Source organism: Stenella coeruleoalba (assembly GCF_951394435.1).
Source record: "Stenella coeruleoalba genome assembly, chromosome: 8".
NCBI lineage: Eukaryota > Metazoa > Chordata > Mammalia > Artiodactyla > Delphinidae > Stenella > Stenella coeruleoalba.
In genome coordinates this window covers 4402432-4420203 of record NC_137154.1, presented here as the reverse complement: position 1 = coordinate 4420203, position 17772 = coordinate 4402432, and the positions used below count along the sequence as shown (strand labels likewise).

Here is a 17772-nt window from a genome sequence, read left to right as displayed (position 1 = left end):
TCGTGGGCAGGATATGAATTCAGATCTGCGTGATTCCAGGCCCATGATTTTCCCTTGTAGCCGTGAGGACGGGTGATTTAAATTTTTTTTCCATGTGCTTTTAGAAATCATTTGAAACTGTTACGAGGAGCAACTTTTGTCTTATTCAGTAGTACCCGGGCCGGTTCCTGGCATGCAGGAGGCCCTCAGTAGATGCATGGATGAATGAGTGAGTGAATGAATTAAACTAGAAAGCTACGTTGGCTTCATGGGCACATAAACCGTGGGCACATGTCTTCTGCTCCTGCAGGTGACAGGGGAGACCTAGCCCCATGGTGGGCGTTGGCCTGAACTGACCAGGAAGGAAATGGTTGAGATCAAGCAGTGTCACGAGCAGGCCCAGGGTGCCCGACCTCTGACGGTCACGGGCCCAGGCTGGGAAGACGTTTGGGCCCCTCTGGGGTCTCCTCCATGCCCTGGCAGCCTCTAACCCTATAACCCTATAAAACAATGCAGAAATGTGCCAACACGGTTGGCACGTTGCCCAAAATAACACTGCTGGGGGCCAGCGTTCGGGAGCCGTGGGGGCATCTCTGTCGTTCGAACCACGTTTGGTGCGTCCCGCGGGCGGGTATCTCGGGAGAGAAAGCTCTCTGTTGATGCTGCGAGCCGCCAACAGTGGCCCTGGTATGGCATGAAGGATGCCCAGGCTGACTCAAAGCCAGTGTCCCCACCAAGAGGACATCTTCCTCCACTGCAGGTTCCGGGGACAAGGACCACAAGAGCAACGCTGCAAAGGCAGCTGCGGGGGGTGGGGGGTGGATTCCTCGTCCGTTTACGGTGTATGTGGGGTAGGGGGTGGCAGGAGACAGGAGGACGCTGGCCCCTTATGAATCTCAGGTCTGTTTCCTTGCCTGGGCGCAGGGCAGGGAACAGAGTTTGTGCCAAGGATGCCCTTTCTCATCTGCTTTGTAAACCAGCGGCTCTGTGACTGCCCCGTTGCAGGAGTGATGGATGTTGCTTCCAAGATTAGGTTCTAGAGGACGGTGATCTCCATCGCGTTAGTCCTCTCCGACTTTTCTCACTTTCTTGTTCTGACGAAGCCGGCTGCCCTGTTGTGAGCTGCCTTATGGAGAGGCCATGGGGCAGGGAACTGAGACCCTTGGTCTATCAGCCCGTGAGGAACTGCACCCAGCCCACAGCCGCTGGGGCTCAGTGAGCCCGGTCCCTGGAGGGGTCTGCAGCCCCTGCCACACCTTGACTGCAGCCTGGAGAGACGCAGGCAGCCATCCAGCTAAGCTGTATTCGGATTCCAGTCTGGGAGAAACTGGGAGACAGCAAACATCATTTCAAACCATAATGTTTTGGGGTTACTTGTTATGCAGCCATAGATAACCAATACAAAGATTTCATTGAATGTGTCTTAGGAAAAACATAAGTAGCACGTGAAATTGGGTTTGGGACATTTATTGCTCGCAACGACACTAAGCAGGGAAAAGCAACCCATTTAAATCAGTTTGAAGAGAACCATAAGGTAAATAAACGTACAGATGGGTGTGGGACGGCAGAAATCGGGAGGAGGAAGGAGATGACTGACTGAAGTTCCGAGAGCACTGAGATATTGGCGGGAGGGTCACTGATGCCACAGCAGGTGTGTTCAGAGGTAATTCTGGGTTGTGTCTGGGTGCAGCTGTCTACAGGGTGCCACAAGGGCTGCCTCTTCCCAGGCTGAGTTCTGCTCTGCTGAGGGGAGGCTGCACAGGAGATCACCCCGGTTACTGCCCCCTTCCACAGCCTACGCAGGGTGCAGCATCCTCAAGGGGGGAGGAGTGGCTCTGTGGCCTCTTTGCTGTTGCCCAGTGTCCAGTGGGTTGAGGGGACCAAGGATCTGGGAACCCTGGTTCTAGGACAGCTTCTTTTTTAAATTTTATTTTATTAAAAATTTTTTTTGGCCACACCACGCGGCTTGTGGGATCTTAGTTCCCTGACCAGGGATTGAGCCCACGCCCTCGGCCGTGAGAGCACAGAGTCCTAACCGCTGGACTGCCAGGGAAGTCCCTAGGGCAACTTCTGGCTGTGGCCGTCACCTGCCTGTGGGCTGAGGAGGGACAGTAGGTCCATGGGAGGAAGGGGAAGGAGAGAGGACGATGGGGGTAGGGGTGTCAGATGACATCACTGTCACACCCCGGGTTTCCTGCAGGCCTGCTTCCTGGTCTGCGGCACCAGAAAGACCCATGGGCAGAGCTAGGAGGAGGCCTGGTGACCTCATCCAACGTCAGCCACAGACAAGGGGAGATGTTGGCAGAGCCTTTGTCACCTCTGGTCTCAGTTTCCCCATCCCATGGCCTTTTGGGGGGTGTGGCCAGAGCCCACTGAGTCCACGTCCCTTCCTCCAAGCCTGTCACAGCATCCTCTTTCCCAGTTCCGTCTGTGTCCTCCACTGGACCAGACAGACGAGGAGCTCCGAGGGCCAGCTGGCCCCTGACACTGAGTGCCTCCCTCTGCCCAGCGCCTGACACGTGTCACCTTGCTTGTATCCTCTCAACAGCCGTGTGAGGCTGGTGTAATTCTCCCCCCACCCCCACTTTACAGATGGGGAAACAGGCTCAGAGAGGGGCATGACACGCCTACATCCTCAGAGCTGGGCCAGCCTAGGAGCAGAAGTAGCAGAGTCAGGATGCTGGCATCCCAAAGCACCTGTTTTGTTTGCTGCTGTATCCCAGCGCCCAGACTGGTTATCCCAGCGCCCAGCCTGGTGTCTGGCAGGCAGTAGGTGCTCGGTAGACACTTGCTGGGCAGGACTGGCTGAGCGGTGGCTCTTGGTCAACCTCACAGAGCGGCTGGACTTTGAGGAGGCAGCTCACCAGGGGACTGGACCTCAGCGGAGGTTACATTGCCGCTAGGGGGGCTGTGTATGCCCAGAGAGTCCTGAGGGCCAGTGCCATCTCCTTCATGCCTCACAGCGGTCTTGGGTTTGTTATGATCCCACTTCACAGAAGAGGAAACTGAGGCACGCAGAGGGGCTGTGACTTGCCTGAGGTCACATCGAGGCCAGGCTGGTGCCCCTCTGGTTTCACTCCCAGACCAGCTCTGCTCCCTTGGTCCTGTCCCCCTCAGTCAGTGCCCTGGGCTCCAGGAGACCCACACATGGGACCACCAGGCTGTCGTGAGGACCCGGCTACCCAGAGGGCCCCGCCAGCCCTTTCTCTCCCCACGGGCACCTCCAAGCGCGAGGCTGACTTACTGAAAGCTAGTAGTGGACATGGCGCAGAGGCCATGTGTCTGCACCCCAGGGTCAGTTTGTTTGTACAGGGGCATGCACTGGCATCTGAGAAACCTTGTTTCTCTCTCCCCTTTTATGAGCACTCCTTCTGTTAACCCCACCTGCATCCAAACCAGCCTTGACTGACTCCAGAAAGTCCGTGCAAATGCTTACACAGCACTGCTTTCCACTCGGGCCTCATGAGTTTGTACAAACATCAAAGGAACTCTTTAACTGCAGTAAAGACAAGTCCTTGGGGGATGGGCCATTTTTGCAAAGGGCTGTGTGCATCTATTATTTCCTTTTGCAGAACAAACATGTCTTACTTTTTCCTAGGTTTTATTTATTTATTTAATTTCTTTTGTTTTTACCGTTCTGCTCAGGTATTTTAGGTGTGTTTGTCTTTTTTCTTTTTTTGGTGGGGGAAAGGTTGGAAGGGAGACAGAAAAACAAAACCGAAGGGAGAAAAAAAATCCACATGACTCTTCCCACCCACTGCCACCCCCGGTCCCGGGCCTGAGTCGATGAGGGCGAGATGAGCACACACGGGGCAGAACAGCAATAACTTAGGGTCGGGGGGGGGGCATCAGGAGAACCCCAGATATAATCTCCGGACTCCACAGCAGACGACGCTGCCTGTCTAGAGGCCCAAACGGCTAGGGGTGAGGTGGGCAAGCGTACCGAGGAAGGAGCGGTGACAGGGAGGAGAGATCTGGGACTGGAGAAACTTCACTGAGTAGTGGCAGATGAAGTGCGTTTTCAATGCTCTAGATATGCGCTGGGGAGGAGCTAGAGTTGGCCACACCTCCAGGGGGCGGGGCCCCAGGGCTGGCGGGTTCGGGATCTCCGCGCAGCTAGAGTCCCTGGTGGTGGCTTAGCCGGCGCTGGCTGCGTGGTAGCAGCCGGGGGATACGGCTGGGCCGCTCACGGCCAACTGGCCAGTGTGTGGATGGCCCAGGGGGGCAGGCGGGTGGCTAAACCCCGGCTGGCCTGTGCCAGGCGCCAGTTCCAGCCCTTACACGGGCCCCCAAACCTTGCCAACAGGGCTAGTGGGTGTCGGGCAGTGAGAGGATTACCCCGCCGGGGCCCAGGGACAGGCAGACGGCTGCGGAAGCCATCCATCCTCGTTGGTCTTGGGGTAGAGTGCGAATAGGCCCAGGTCCCCCACAGCCCTATAGGGCCCTGAAGGTCATGGGCGACAGACACAGCAGAGCATGCAACCAGGGTCGAGAGATGCCCTGGTGCATCCGGGGGCCCTGCTGCCGCACCCATTTGTCCCCAGCTGCCAGAGCTGCCTGAGGTAGAGTCAGGCCTGGCCAGGCTGGGAGCCAGGCAGCCCCAAGGCCCAGAGGGACACCCATGAGGCCTCGGCGCCCCCAGTGCGGTGCCCTGAGCCAGGAGTAGGAATAGACGGGGGTCAGGTGCAGAGCTGTACAAAGAAGTAGGTAGGAGGCCCCGACCTCGAGGGCCAGCAGGGCTGCCTGCGGGCCACCCCCCCCCGCCCCCGGCCGCCAGCAGTGGGAGCGGCAGCAGAAGTAGCCGGGGCAGGAGGCCAGAGGAGGGCCCCGCTGCAAAGGAGAGTCCAGCCAAGAGGCCATGGACAGGAGTCCAGGGAGCTGGCTAGTCGGGCTGGGCCTCAGGGGTGTGGGAGGGGGTTCGGGGGGCATGTCTGGTGAGGGACAGCCATCTCCAGGATCCCTCGGGGTCCTAGACGGAGCCCCCTCCTCCTCAGGCACTGGGGTCACTGCTGGACCCTGGACCCAGCCAAGCTCCAACTCCTTATGCAGGAGGCTACCATTCTCCTTCCCCCACGACCTCTGTTCCCCGGATGCCTCCTGGCCCCAGGGGCTCCTCTCCTGGGGTGCCGGGGATGGAACTCTACGCTCCTCCATCTCCTCCCGAGGGAGCCCCCAAACTTCCTCATCAGCCAAACTCCTCTGCTTTTGTGGACTGGGGCTAGGGGTTCCTGACTCTTTCCCCAATATCCTCTGCTCTCCTGGCTCCAAGGCAGCCCCTTCCTTCCCCAGAATCCTCCTCTCTGGAACTGCTTCCTCCTCCTCTCCCAGGATTCTTCTCCTTTTTTTAAAAGATTTACTTATTTTATTTTATTTTTGGCTGTGTTGGGTCTTCGTTGCTGTGTGCGGGCTTTCTCTAGTCGCGGTGAGTGGGGGCTAATCTTCGTTGTGGTGCATGGGCTTCTCATTGCAGTGGCTTCTCTTGTTGCGGAGCACGGGCTCTAGGTGCACGGGCTTCAGTAGTTGAGGCTTGTGGGCTCAGTAGTTGTGGCTCGCGGGCTCCAGGGCGCAGGCTCAGTAGTTGTGGCGCATGGGCTTAGTTGTTCCGCGGCATGTGGGATCTTCCCGGACCAGGGCTCAAACCCGTGTGCCCTGCATTGGCAGGCAGATTCTCAACCACTGCGCCACCAGGGAAGCCCTCCCAGGATTCTTTGGTCTGCCTCCTGGCCAGATTAGCAGGGCTGCTCTTCTTTAAGGGTGCCTGTGTTAGGTGGTCCCAGAGCCCCAGGAGCGGGGAGTGGGAGGCCCGGGGAACACCGGCCTGCACATACGTTGAGGCTCTTGGGCTGCTGGCGAACCTGGGCCGCGTGCTCTGCCGCGGTCTTGCGCACGCCGCTTACTGTACTCCAGCTGGTTGCCCAGCTCTGTCTGCTGCTGCCGGCGGGTGAGCTCGGCCCGTGTGCGCTGTACGGCCTGGGGCTGCCGCAGCTCCGGCTCCCGTGTGGTCTCATGCTGCCGTAGCAGCAATACACGCTCCAAGTCCTTCTGTGTCTGTTTCTTGTTCAAGTCCTGAGGCAAAAGAGAGGCAGAGCCCAGAAACTGGTCCGAAAGCCTTGTTGGTGTCAAGGAAGGGAGAGCCCCAGGACTCCTCGGCAGAGGGAGCCGAGGGTGGGGAGACGGGGGGTGCAGATGAGAGGTGGAAGGGAGCCAAGCTCCTGGCGGGCCTGGGAACTCTAGCAGGGTCTGGCGGGCATGACAAGCGAAAGAGGCGTGGAAAAGAAGCCGGGTCGCAACACGAATGAGGGCAAACGGGAACGGCAACCACAAGTGAGGCAAATGGAAAAGGATGTAGGTGTCTGGGATCTGGGAAGGGAACAGGGGAGGGGGTGGCCTACCTCTCGAAGCAGGTCCTGGTCCAGGCTGTGACGAGCCAGCAGCATCTCGCGCTGGTACTGGTGACGCTGCAGCTCCAAGGCCTGGCGCTGCTGTAGCTGCTCCTTCGGCCGCAAAAGCCACCCGGGCTTCTCCCGCTTGGAGTGCTGGGCTTCTGGCGCTCCCCGGCGAGGGCAGCGGGACAGCAAGGAGGTCAGGGCCGCCTCACCCTCCATCAACCCCACCCACCGCTGCAGCCCCATCCCACCTCCTTCAGCTGCGCCTTCCGAAGCTTGGAGGCTAGCTTCTGCGCCTCTGGCAGGGCGGCCGGCTCCTTCTTCTGCTGCCCGAGGACGTGCTGCTGGCAGTTACTGCCTCAGCCCGGGCAGCTCGCGCCGCCTTCTCGCCGGTAGCCTGGTGCCGCCTTGACAGCTTTTCGGCCGCAGCCCCAAAGCCAGCCCACCGGCCTCGCGCTCCCGCTCCTGAGGCTCAGCCCTCAACCTCAGCCCCGACGCCAGCAGCGGTGTCCGGTGCTTTGTCGCCTCTGCCTGCAGCTGCTGCCGCAGGGCTGAGTCCTGCGCGCGCTCCCGGGTCTGACGGCTGACCAGGCAGGCAGTACGGATGGTGGCAGAGCGCTCCCGGCTGCGGCAGTAGGCCTGTCAGCAGGCAGAAGGGGTGGTGGATGTGGGAGCCGGGCTGCAGGTGGCTGGAGAGGGCCCGGGCTCATCTCTGGTGGGTAGGGATCGTCACGGAGGCTGTCAGAGCCCGGCAGCCGGTGGACGATGGAGCTGTGGGAGATGACGGTGTGCTCGCCCTCCCGCATCACGGCCGTGTCCCGGGCTTCAGGGCCTGTGCCTCCTTGTCAGAGGTGTCTGCCAGGCTGTTGACTGAGCTGCTCTGGCTGGAGGGCTCTCTAGACCGGCCCGTGTCTCGGCCCGCTGCCTGGAGGGCTTGGCCTCCTCCTCTGGGGCCTCAGCGCCAGGGCCACTGGGCGCCTCTTGCAACAGTATCTTCTTCATCTTGCGGTACTGCACGTTGTCCGGCTCCCGGACAGCATCCTTGGTTCTCTGGATTAAGTCCATGATGACTGCGGGTGGCTGCTCCCGGAGCACAAAGCGGTGCTTCAGAAGAACCTCTGAGGTTGGTCTGTCTCGAGGGATTTTCTGAAGGCAGGAGTCGACACAATTCCGGAGGTACTCAGACCAGTGTCCTGACCGGAGCACCGGGGACTCGCTCTCTGCAATGTGGTATAAGGCACTCATCGCATTCATGCGAAACAGCGGTGGTTTCCATTCCGCCAGCTCGGTGCAGGTGATACCTAAGGACCGAGACATCCACCTTGCCATCGTCCTGACCCCTCATCCATTGCCAGGATCACCTCTGGAGCCATCCAGTACGGGGCGCCCGCGAAGGAGTTGGCAGGTGCCATGACGGGTGCAGAGCCGAAGTCCCCCAGTTTCACCAGACCTGGCTCTGACAGCAGGATGTTTCCAGCCTCACATCCCTACGGATCACGTTGCGGGAGCGCACATAAGCCAGGCCGTGAAGGGCCCCGTGGTTCCCAGCTGCAATCTCCACCTCCTGAAGGGGCTTCCTGTGCACTTCTAGGAGGTCAGAAGCTGAGCCCAGGCGATACTCCACCACCACCCAAGCCGTGTGCCTCCTCAGGTAACAGCCCCGGTACTGAATGGCATCGGGATGCCGGAACTTCTGCAGGAACCGCACCTCCTTGACGATGTCCTGCCGCTTCTCATTTGACTGCTTCCCACTGTAGGATACCTTCTTGAGGGCCGCCACCCCACTATTCCGGACACTCCCGGCAAAGTACACGCCTCCAAAGCTGCCGTGGCCAATTTCCCGGAGGCCACAGAAGAGCTTTTCCGGGTCGTTCTTGAAGAAGAGCTCAGCCACGTCGGGGTCCTTCAGGCTCCCGGCCGGCATGGTGGCCCCTGGGGGTCCTGAGAGTGGGGCTTGACCTGCTAGGGGTCACTCTGGTGCCCAGGGTCTCCACCTCCTCCTGGGGTCCGCCAACGCCTCTGCCAAGCAGGGAGAGGGCCAAGGAGCCCTTTCCCCTTGCCACCTCTTCCCCTATCCTCCCGCCCCTTCCTGAGGGGGTCCCTCCTGTAGGGCGCTGGTTGCTGAATCCCGGATTTCTGATTGTGGGGTCTGAACCCCAGATATTTGAACGCGGTGGGGAGGCCGAATCTGATATTTGAACTCATGGGGAATGAACCCCAGATACTGGTGCACGCAGGGTCCTGAACCCCAGAAACAGAGCCCCAGGTTTAGAGAGGAGTCCCAGATATCTGGAATCTCAGGAGCTGAGACCCGGATATTTCAGAAGCGTGGGGTCAGGCCCGGAAATTCGGGACAGAGGGGACTGAGCCCCAGGTTTTTGGCCACTGATAGGGGGCCTACCCGGAGGATTCCGACGGCACAGCCCCTCTCACACCGGAGTCCGGGGGTGAGAGCCTCCACTCCCACCCCGGCCCCCTCCCTTTTCCTTTCTCTCTCCCTAGGACAGCTGAAAGATTGTACGTAGCTGAGGGCGGTCCCGATGCCCTCTGCCCCTCTCCTCTTCTCAGTCTCCGCCTCTCTCCTCACCACAGCCCCCCGTCTCGTCCCAGTGTCCTTCTCCCTTTTCCTCCCAATTCCAAGGTGGACACAGGGCGGGAGCCTTTTCTAGGTTTTAAAATGCACGCAGATTGTTTAAGAAAAAAACAAACCAAACCCATGAACGCATCCTGTGATTTCTCTCTACCCTCCTGGGGTAACCACACTGGTGCCCTCCAGAGCTGTATCATCTTTTAAATACTTGCCAAGTGATGGGCTCAAGGATTTCATTGTTATTTTAATTTGCATGCCTGTATTCTAAGGAGGTGGAGCTTTGCATCGAGCATTCATTATTCATATTTCTTCTTTTGTGTACTTCTGGTTCTTACCCTTTGCCCCTTTCCCACCTAGGGGGAATTTAGTCCTTTTCTTACTGATTTTTTTTTTTAAAAGAAGATGTTGGGGGTAGGAGTTTATTAATTAATTAATTAATTTTGGCTGTGTTGGGTCTTCGTTTCTGTGCGAGGGCTTTCTCTAGTTGTGGCAAGCGGGGGCCACTCTTCATCGCGGTGCGTGGGCCTCTCACTATCGCGGCCTCTCTCGTTGTGTAGCACAGGCTCCAGACACACAGGCTCAGTAGTTGTGGCTCACGGGCCTTGTTGCTCCGAGACATGTGGGATCCTCCCAGACCAGGTCTCGAACCTGTGTCCCCTACATTAGCAGGCAGATTCTCAACCACTGCGCCACCAGGGAAGCCCCCTTACTGATTAAAAAAAAAATTAATTAATTTATTTGGCTGCCTCAGGTCTTTTCGTTGTGGCATGCAGGAACTTCGTTGCGGCATGCAGGCTTCTCTAGTTGTGGTGCACGGGCTCCAGAGCGCGTGGGCTCCGCAGCATCTTAGTTCCCGGACCAGGGCTCGAACCTGCGTCCCCTGCATTGGCAGGTGGATTCTTAACCACTGCGCCACCAGGGAGGTCCCTCTTACTGATTTTTTTCTCTTTTTTAAAACATCTTTATTGGAGTATAATTGCTTTACAATGGTGTGTTAGTTTCTGCTTTATAATCTCTCTCTTACTGATTTTTAAGAGCTCTATGGGAGGCAGAATTATGGGCCCCATGACCTCCCCCTCCCCATCATGCTTGTGGTTATGGTCAGTTAGATGGCAAAAGAGATCCTACAGATGTAATTAAGCATACTAATCATAGCTCACGGGCTCAGCCGCTCCGTGGCATGTGGGATCTTCCGGGACTGGGGCACGAACCCGTGTCCCCTGCATCGGCAGGCGGACTCTCAACCACTGCGCCACCAGGGAAGCCCTAATCAGCTGATTTTAAACTAAGGAGATTATCCTGGATTATCCCATGTGTCCAGTGTAATCACATGAGCCCTTACAAGCAAAGAGATGCTGCAGAGGGGGAGGTCAGAAGGATTGGAAGCACCTTGCTGCATCTTGAAGCATCTCATTCAAAGCATGGGAGGATTCAGTGCTCTCTTCCTGGCTCCGATGATGGAGGGGGCCATAAATAAAGAAATGCAGTAGCCTCTAGGAGCCGAGAATGACCCCCAGCCAACATCCAGCAAGAAATGGGTACCTCAGGGTGCCACAGTGGTTAAGAATCCGCCTGCCACTTCCGGGGACACGGGTTTGAGCCCTGATCCAGGAAGATCCTACATGCCATGGAGCAACTAAGCCTGTGCACCACAACTACTGAGCCCACGCTCCAGAACTACTGAAGTTCACGCGCCTAGATCCCGTGCTCCACAACAAGAGAAGCCACCGCAAGGAGAAGCCCGTGCGCCACAAGGAAGAGCAGCCCCTGCTCACCGCAACTAGAGAAAGCCCGTGCGCAGCAACGAAGACCCAACGCAGCCAAAAATAAATAAATAAAATAAATAAATTTATAAAAAAGAGAAGAAATGGGTACCTCAGTCCTAGCCCCATGGCAGTGAATCTGCCACCCCACCTGGATGAGCCTAGCCCAGGTGGGCTGAAACCTTGACTTTGGCCTCCTGAGGCCTTGAGATGAGAACCCTGCCCAGCCACTGGACTTCTGACCTCCAGGACTTAGAGGTAATAAGTGGGAGTTGTTTTAAGCTAAATTTGTGGTATTGTGTCACTGCAGCAATAGAAAAAAAGCTCTTTACAGATTAATGTTGGAAATACTTTTTATATGTAGTGTAAATATTTTTTTAAATGTATCACTTGTCATTATAAACTTTACCCTCAATTATACTTAACCTCCCTAATTTCATTATCAGAGGGTAAATTCAAATTCCATTTTGGGGGATGACCTTTGGCATCACTCCCATGTACCCAAAAGTCACATGCAAAACACAGATTCCTGGGCCCTGCCCCGAGTTTCCGATTCAGCAGGTCTGAGGGGGCCCAAGAATGTGCATTTCTAACCCGCGCCCACGTGACGCTGACGGAGCTGGCCGGGGACCACCCTTTGACAGAGAAGGCCTTCCTTAGAAGGCCTTAGAGCCCCGCCCTGATGGAAGGAAGCTGAGCCCCACCCACCAGGAGGCGTGGCCGGCTAAGCCCCCGCCTCCAAGAGCAAGATCTCCATCTTCATTGGCTGGTAGGAAGGAGCGTCCCGTACATCACAGGGCTGTCCCCGCCTCCTCCCGAACCCCGGGGGCGGGGGCATTGCGCCTGCGCAGTGGAGCTCGGCGCTCTTGTGCTTGTGTGAGGTCTGGGTGGCCGGCTGTGACCCCATGGCGGACCCCCGGGAGGAATCGGAGCCCCTTCTGAGCCGGACCCGCGGCGGCAGTGCCCGCCATTCCCCGGCGGGCGTACCCTCCTGTCACAGCATCCAAGTCGGCCCTGGTGAGCCGCGGCCTGGGGAGGGGCCGGGCCGCGCAGGGGTGGCGCGTGGGGTCCCGCCGGCCCGCGCCGCGTCACTACTGTCCCTGTGGGGGCGCCCCGCTCCCCCGGCCGGGGTCCGAGCGGGCCCGGGCGGCGCGGCGCGCCAGGGAGCCGCCTTCCCGAGGGCGGGGCGGCTGCGCCGTGCGGACCCCGGCCCCGGCCAGGGCGCGGGCTTCAGCCAGATTCTGCGGGGTCGCGCCCTGCCCCCGACCGATCGGGCTGAGACGCCTCGCTCAGCCCAGGGGCAGCCAGCCTCCTGCAGCCCCCACGGTTCGCCCGGGGCCTCGTGCTTTCCGTGGATCGCCTTGGTGATTCCTAGGAGGAAGCACTTTCGTTTTCCCCAGTTCTTACGGGGAAAGTGAGGCACAGAGAGGGGCGTTCCCCTACTCAAGGGCTCACAGCCAGGAAGTGGCCGAGGTGGGATTCGAACCCAGCTGGGAGTGAATTGTGAGGCAACTCCTTCAGCGTCGGCTTGGGGCAGGCGTCCCCAGACCGGGGCGGCTTCCTTCCTTCCTTCTCTGCAGCTCCATCCTGCTCTTCCTGTTTACCCGCAGAGAGATAGCTGAAACCCAAGGAGGGCGGGGAGGGTGAAATCCTTCTGTCCCTGGCAGACCCCAAGGGCACTGGGTGCTGGGTTAGGGATGGAAGGGCCTCAGCCTCGTTTTGCAGAGGGGGAAACTGAGGCCCAGAGAGTGTCCAGGACCTGTCCAAGAACATAGACCTGGGATCTGTCTCAGCCGCTGCAGGCACCCACACTGGGTGCTCCTTCCAGGCCACCTTCTGTCTCTGGGCTCACTTTCCTCCTCTGTTGGGGAGGGGTCCGCAGTGTGTGCCTGTCCTGGGATTATTGGGGCGGGTCTCTGGCAGGAGATGGAAAACATGCCCACCTGCCCATCTCAGAGGCTGTCCTGGGAAAGTTCTCCGTCCAGTCCGTGCAAGACCTCCCGGGGCCCTGGACATGGTGGCATTCAGGGGATGCAGCCTTTGCGCCAGGAGGCCACTTCCCGGCTGTGTGACCTTGGCAGGTTGTCTAACCTTTCTGAGTCTCAATAAAAGGGGGGTGGTCGGGGCGTTGTGAGGATTCAGAGAGAGTCCAGGTGCCCGGCCAGGTGGCAGAGCTGGTGCACATCAGTGCTGATGACCATTCTGGGCAGAGAACCCTGATCACTGCAGGTCCAGCCCCGGGAGAGTGCATGGAGGACAGGTGAGACTCACCCTAGGGACAGGAGCCGGGGCAGGCAGTGTGGCTGGTGAAGGGGGACCCTGGGGATGGCTTTTTGTCCCGACGCCGTGGCCTTGGTGGGGGCTTCGGAGAACATGGACAGGACACTCTGTGTTCTGGATTTCCCTGGTCAGGCTGTCCAGCCAGGCTCTGCAGACCCTCATTCAGTTTCTGCCCAGCTCCCGTGCGGGGCTCCTGGATGGGGTCCTGAGCTCAGGGTCCGCCTGTCCGCACCTAGCTGGACTCTCCTACCGACAAGGGTGGGGGAGGGCTGCTGCTGGGTGCTCCGTGGACCCCAGTGGGCCCGGTGGTCAGGTCCAGACCCAGCCCCACCTCTGGGCCGTGACCACAGGGTGGGGATAGTCATTTTCTCTTCCTGTTCCTGGTCAGGGAATTACCCTCTTACTGGTTATGGAAAAGTCAGAGGACAAGGGGTCACTGTGCCATAGAAGGGGCTTTGAGAATAACAATAATAGCAAATGTTTATGAAGAGCTTACCGTGCACAGCACTTCAGCTACAGTAACCCACTCCGCCTGCCCATCAGTCCTGTTGCGTAGGGCCCGCAGGAAGTGAGGCACAGAGAGGGTCAGGGGCTTGTCCAGGGTCACAGAGGCAGCTAGTCAGGACCCCACCCAGGTAGTGGGGAGTGGGCAGGGGCTGGAGCCAGAGCGGGAGGGGGGTTTATTCTGGGATGTTGGGGAGGGCAGGCTTGGGGCGGGGGGACCAGTGCAGGGCTGAGGTGTTCGAGCCCCCATGTCCTCTGTGCTCCGACATTCTACAGTGGTTGGGGGGGGCGCTGACAGCTGATCGCCACCTGAGGCAATGAGTCCCTAGACGCCAAGCTGGGGCACAGCGCTTCCGGTAGGGCCGACAGCCTGGGAGGCTTTGGAGAGCTTGGCCTTGGCGGAGCCAAGTTCAGGGTGAGTGGCGCGGAGGGCACAGGGTGGAGGAAGCAGCAGGGGAGGAGGCGGGCAGGCGGGCGGGGTGTGGACTTTCTCCTGGAGCAGTGGGGACCCACGGAAAGCTGTGGTTACCATCTGAGGGTTTGTGACAGGATCCCTCCGGCCACCGCAGGGTGGGAAAGGGAGGCTGGTGTCGGGGCCGCAGAGCGGTGTGGGATGGCTTTCCTGAGGTTTGGTGCCTTGAGGGCCGGGTGGCCAGAGGGAGCCCCTTCCGCTGCACCCAGTCCTGGTCCTGGAGCGAGCTCTGGGGGCCCTGGCTGCCTGTCTCTGCTTATCCAGGAAGCTTGTCTCCTTGGACCTCTCCAGGCTGAGTCCCCTGAGTTCTCACCCGGGGATTTGGTGACATGGGGCCTCTTCCGGCCCCTCAGAGCACCCTGCCCTCCCAGGCTCCCCTCAGCTGTTCACTCAGTTGATCAGTGGGACTTGTGGGCTGCTATGTGCCGAGCCCCACGCTGTCCTGGGCTCTGTGGGTACAGCAGGGAACAAAACAGGGTGCCTTCACATCACAGCGTTCCCGGGCGCTTCCAGGGGAAGCAGGTGGTCGCCACCCTCAGAGCCTCCGTGGGAGAACTTTTTGGCCCCTCACGTGAGCGTGGAGGTCGTCCACGGGAGGAGCCTGAGGCCCAGATGGAGGAGGGTGCTGTTCCTGGGTGACACAGCAAGGTGATGGCGGAGACAGGACAGAGTCCAGCCTCCTGTCTCTGTCCAGGGTCCCCCACGTCCCCGGTGGGCACAGTCCCTGAGGACAGCGGCAGCTGCGTCCCTGGGGTCGGCAGGCAGAGTGGGCAGGGCCCGGAGCTCCGCCCAGGTGCCCGGCCTCCCCGCCTCTGGCCTCGACATCTCTGCATCTCTCGGGACCGGTTAAGGGCGGTTTGGGCAGCTCCTGGGCTCAAGGGCAGATGTGAAAGTAGAATCTTCAGCAGAAGTGGTGACAGGCCTGTTCACCGCGTTTCCAAGCCTGGATCTGGGAGCTGCTGGGGGCTGTGTGACGGCTCTGCCCCCCCACCAGGGCCTGGGCTGCGCCGTCTCCGGGGCCTCTCTGGGGGGTCCTTTTTCCTGTGAGCTGCAGCTCCTCGTGCCTTTCTTGGCCCTTTACATCAGGCTTCTGTGCAAAGCTGCCCACCACGCGGTGGGCAGAACCCTAGGCCAAGGTGACAGACCAGGGGTTTGAGCCATGTGACTTGTCCTGAAGGCCCCTCCTAGTCAGGAACCTGCACCACCCCAGCCTCCCTGGCCCCGAGGACCCCAGTCCCTGGTTGGTGAAGGTTCCCTTGCCTCCCACCCTCGGGGTGACTCGGTTGCGGTCGCCTGGCCCTGTGGGCCTGTGACACAAGCAGGGAGCCACGATGGCCTCGGAAGGTCCTTCTTAGTGCTGAGTGTTTGACGGAGGGTCACGCAGCGCCTCAAGCTTCTAGATGTCATCTTCCTGTGTGAGCGTTAAATCTGTGACCTTGTTCGGTGAGCGGGTAGGCCGGTAGCGCTGCCCCATCTTACAGTCGCGTAAGGGGGGTGCAGCGTCCTGACGAAGGTCACCTGGAGGCTGGTGGTGGGACGGGACAGAAGGGTGGCTGTGAGCACGTTCTGTGTGCCGGGCCGGCCCTGGGGGGTCCTGCACTTGCACTGGGGGCCAAGCTGTGTGGCTGTTAACACCCCCGTTTGACAGGGGGAGATGGGCACAGTGAGCTTAAGCCCACGGCCCTCAGCCTTTGAGCCAGTAGGTGCGGAGCCGGGGTCTGAGCCCCCTGAGCCTGGTTCCGTCCCACTGGCTGCTTTGTGCCCTCTGCCACTCCACCCCAGGGGGTGGGAACCGTGGGAGCTGCTGTTCCTCTGGGCCCGGAGCCCGTGCTTAGACCCTGCCCCACCTGGGGCCCAGCCCTCGGGGGTCCTGCCCTGTGGGCGTGCACACACGCTGCGGGGCAAGAGGCGTCTCGTCCCAGAGCCTTGGAGAGGATGCAGCCGGGTTCTTGCCTTGCTCTCGGTGGCCCCGAGGTGGACGGGCGCCTCCCGAGGCCCCTCCCCACCCTACGTGTCCCCTCTGCCCGCAGGTGCCGTGGCCAGGCGGGATCTGTGCTTGGACCAGGCTGTGGTGTTCATCGAAGACGCCATCCAGGTGGGCGGCGCCTGCTCCCGGCGGCTTGTCCCTGGGGCTCGTGGGGACTGCACGATGGCTGCCCCACTGGCCCCTTCTCTCCTGCCATCCTGGGGCCAGGGCTGCGGTTGCTGGACCGTGTGGTCATTGTGGCTGCGATGACTGGGCTTTGGGGCGTGGTCCCCTCGAGTCCCCCTTAAGGAGACACGTGCTGGGTGCTCTTCTGGGTCCCTCGTCCCTCATTTCACTGGTTCACCACCTGCCGAGGGCCTGTCGTGTGCTGCCCTGGTCTCGGTCCCGTGAAAGATGCCCAAAGGTGGCAAGACCTTCCCCTGCCTGCAGACAACACACAGGCTTAATCAGGGAAAGAGACTAGAAGCCACCAGTGCCCCACCTGGCGGATGAGGCTGGGGGCGTCCTGCATGGGGACACAGCTGAGGTGGGTGGGGTCAGCCTTGCACAGAGGAGGGGAGACCCTCACAGACAGGGCACAGTGGCATCCAGCCAGCAAGTGTCCGTCCACCTACCGGCCCTGGGGAAACCTTGCAGCTTGGGAGGGTCTGACCCTGCTGGGTCCCGACGAGCCCCTGGTCCCTGTACTGAGTGGAGGTGGACCCTGCGATCCCCAGCCTGTGTCCCCGCCTCGGGCCTGTCGTGGGTGAGAGGGGTGCCCTGCACGGGGCTGGCTGTGCTGTGTGGCACGGAGGGGACCCTCAACGTGCCCCGTGTGACCTTCACTTCCAGTATCGCTCCATCAACCACCGCGTGGACGCCAGGTCTCTGTGGCTGTACCGACGGTACTACTCCAGCACGAGCCAGTGGTGAGAGCGCATGCGCGCGCCGCGGGCCTCCCGCAGCCGGGCCTGGGGAGGGGGCTGCTCTCGGGGGGCAGGCAGGCTCCCCTCCCCATCGGAGCAGAGCCCGGCCCCTCTGTGGTGAGGGTCCCTTTCCAGCACCTTCCGGCCAGCCACGGCAATTGAGCTGTGCGCCGGTACGTGTTATCTGACCACACACACGAGTGGCCACGGAGCAGGAAGTGTGGGCTCCGGCCTTTGGACCCTTCCCGGCGTCCCGCCTGCTCCTCTGCTTCTTTGGCCCCGGCGTGTGGCTGGTTCTTTTGCCTTTTGACCAGTTTCGGTCCCTTTTCCAGGACTCTGAGCTTCACCATTTTCTTGATCCTGGCTTTGGCTTTTATCGAGACCCCCTCGTCACTCACCAGCACCTCTGACGTGCGCTACCGCCCGGCCCCCTGGGAGCCGCCCTGCGGCCTGACCGAGGGCGTCGAGGCACTCTGCCTGCTGGTCTTCGTGGCTGACGTCTCCGTGAAGGTGAGGGGGCTGCACAGGTGCTGAGGTTGGGACCCGCGCCCTCCCGGCCCGGCTGCTGCTTCCTGGGTTTACTTTTCGCGCTCCTGGAGCAAGCTGCCTGTCCCACTGTGCGCCACGGAGCAGAGGCCTAGGCTGCCTCCTGGACAGCTCTCCCCCATCCCAGACCACCGATGGGGGCCGGCCGAGCCATCGGGGGCGCACAGCCTTGCAGGACCCTGGGAGAGAGTGGCCGAGGGTCCGGCAGTGCCTCTGTGGGGAGGGACCCCCGCTGAACAAGAGGGGACCGGGCGTCTCTCCATGGCCTACGCTCCCGCCCCGACAGAGGAGAAGCCCGGAGGGGAGGGGCTGCTGTCCCGCCCCCGGCCGTGTGCAGCTCTGGCTTCCTGACGCAGGTCC

General features: G+C 60.3%; 1 protein-coding gene and 1 pseudogene across 5 annotated transcripts in view; one reads left to right on the top strand and one right to left on the bottom strand.

Moving 5' to 3' along the window:
* Window positions 1-4030: 4030 nt before the first annotated feature.
* LOC307189850 (serine/threonine-protein kinase TAO2-like) lies at window positions 4031-8482 on the bottom strand (annotated as a pseudogene). Its single transcript has 4 exons — window positions 6617-8482; window positions 6372-6515; window positions 5808-6045; window positions 4031-5097 (listed from the first exon to the last, which is right to left on the bottom strand). The product of its transcript is annotated as a serine/threonine-protein kinase TAO2-like (transcript).
* A 2944-nt stretch (window positions 8483-11426) lies between these two features.
* TPCN2 (two pore segment channel 2) overlaps window positions 11427-17772 on the top strand; it is a 31825-nt gene continuing 25479 nt past the window's right edge. For all 4 annotated transcript variants that reach the window (XM_079930645.1, XM_079930643.1, XM_079930644.1 and 1 more), the window contains exons 1-4: window positions 11427-11735; window positions 16005-16069; window positions 16793-16869; window positions 17199-17376. In XM_079930645.1, coding sequence (XP_079786771.1) covers window positions 11624-11735; window positions 16005-16069; window positions 16793-16869; window positions 17199-17376 — 432 coding nt within the window. In that variant the 5' untranslated portion in view covers window positions 11427-11623. The remainder of the gene's footprint in view (window positions 11736-16004; window positions 16070-16792; window positions 16870-17198; window positions 17377-17772) is intronic.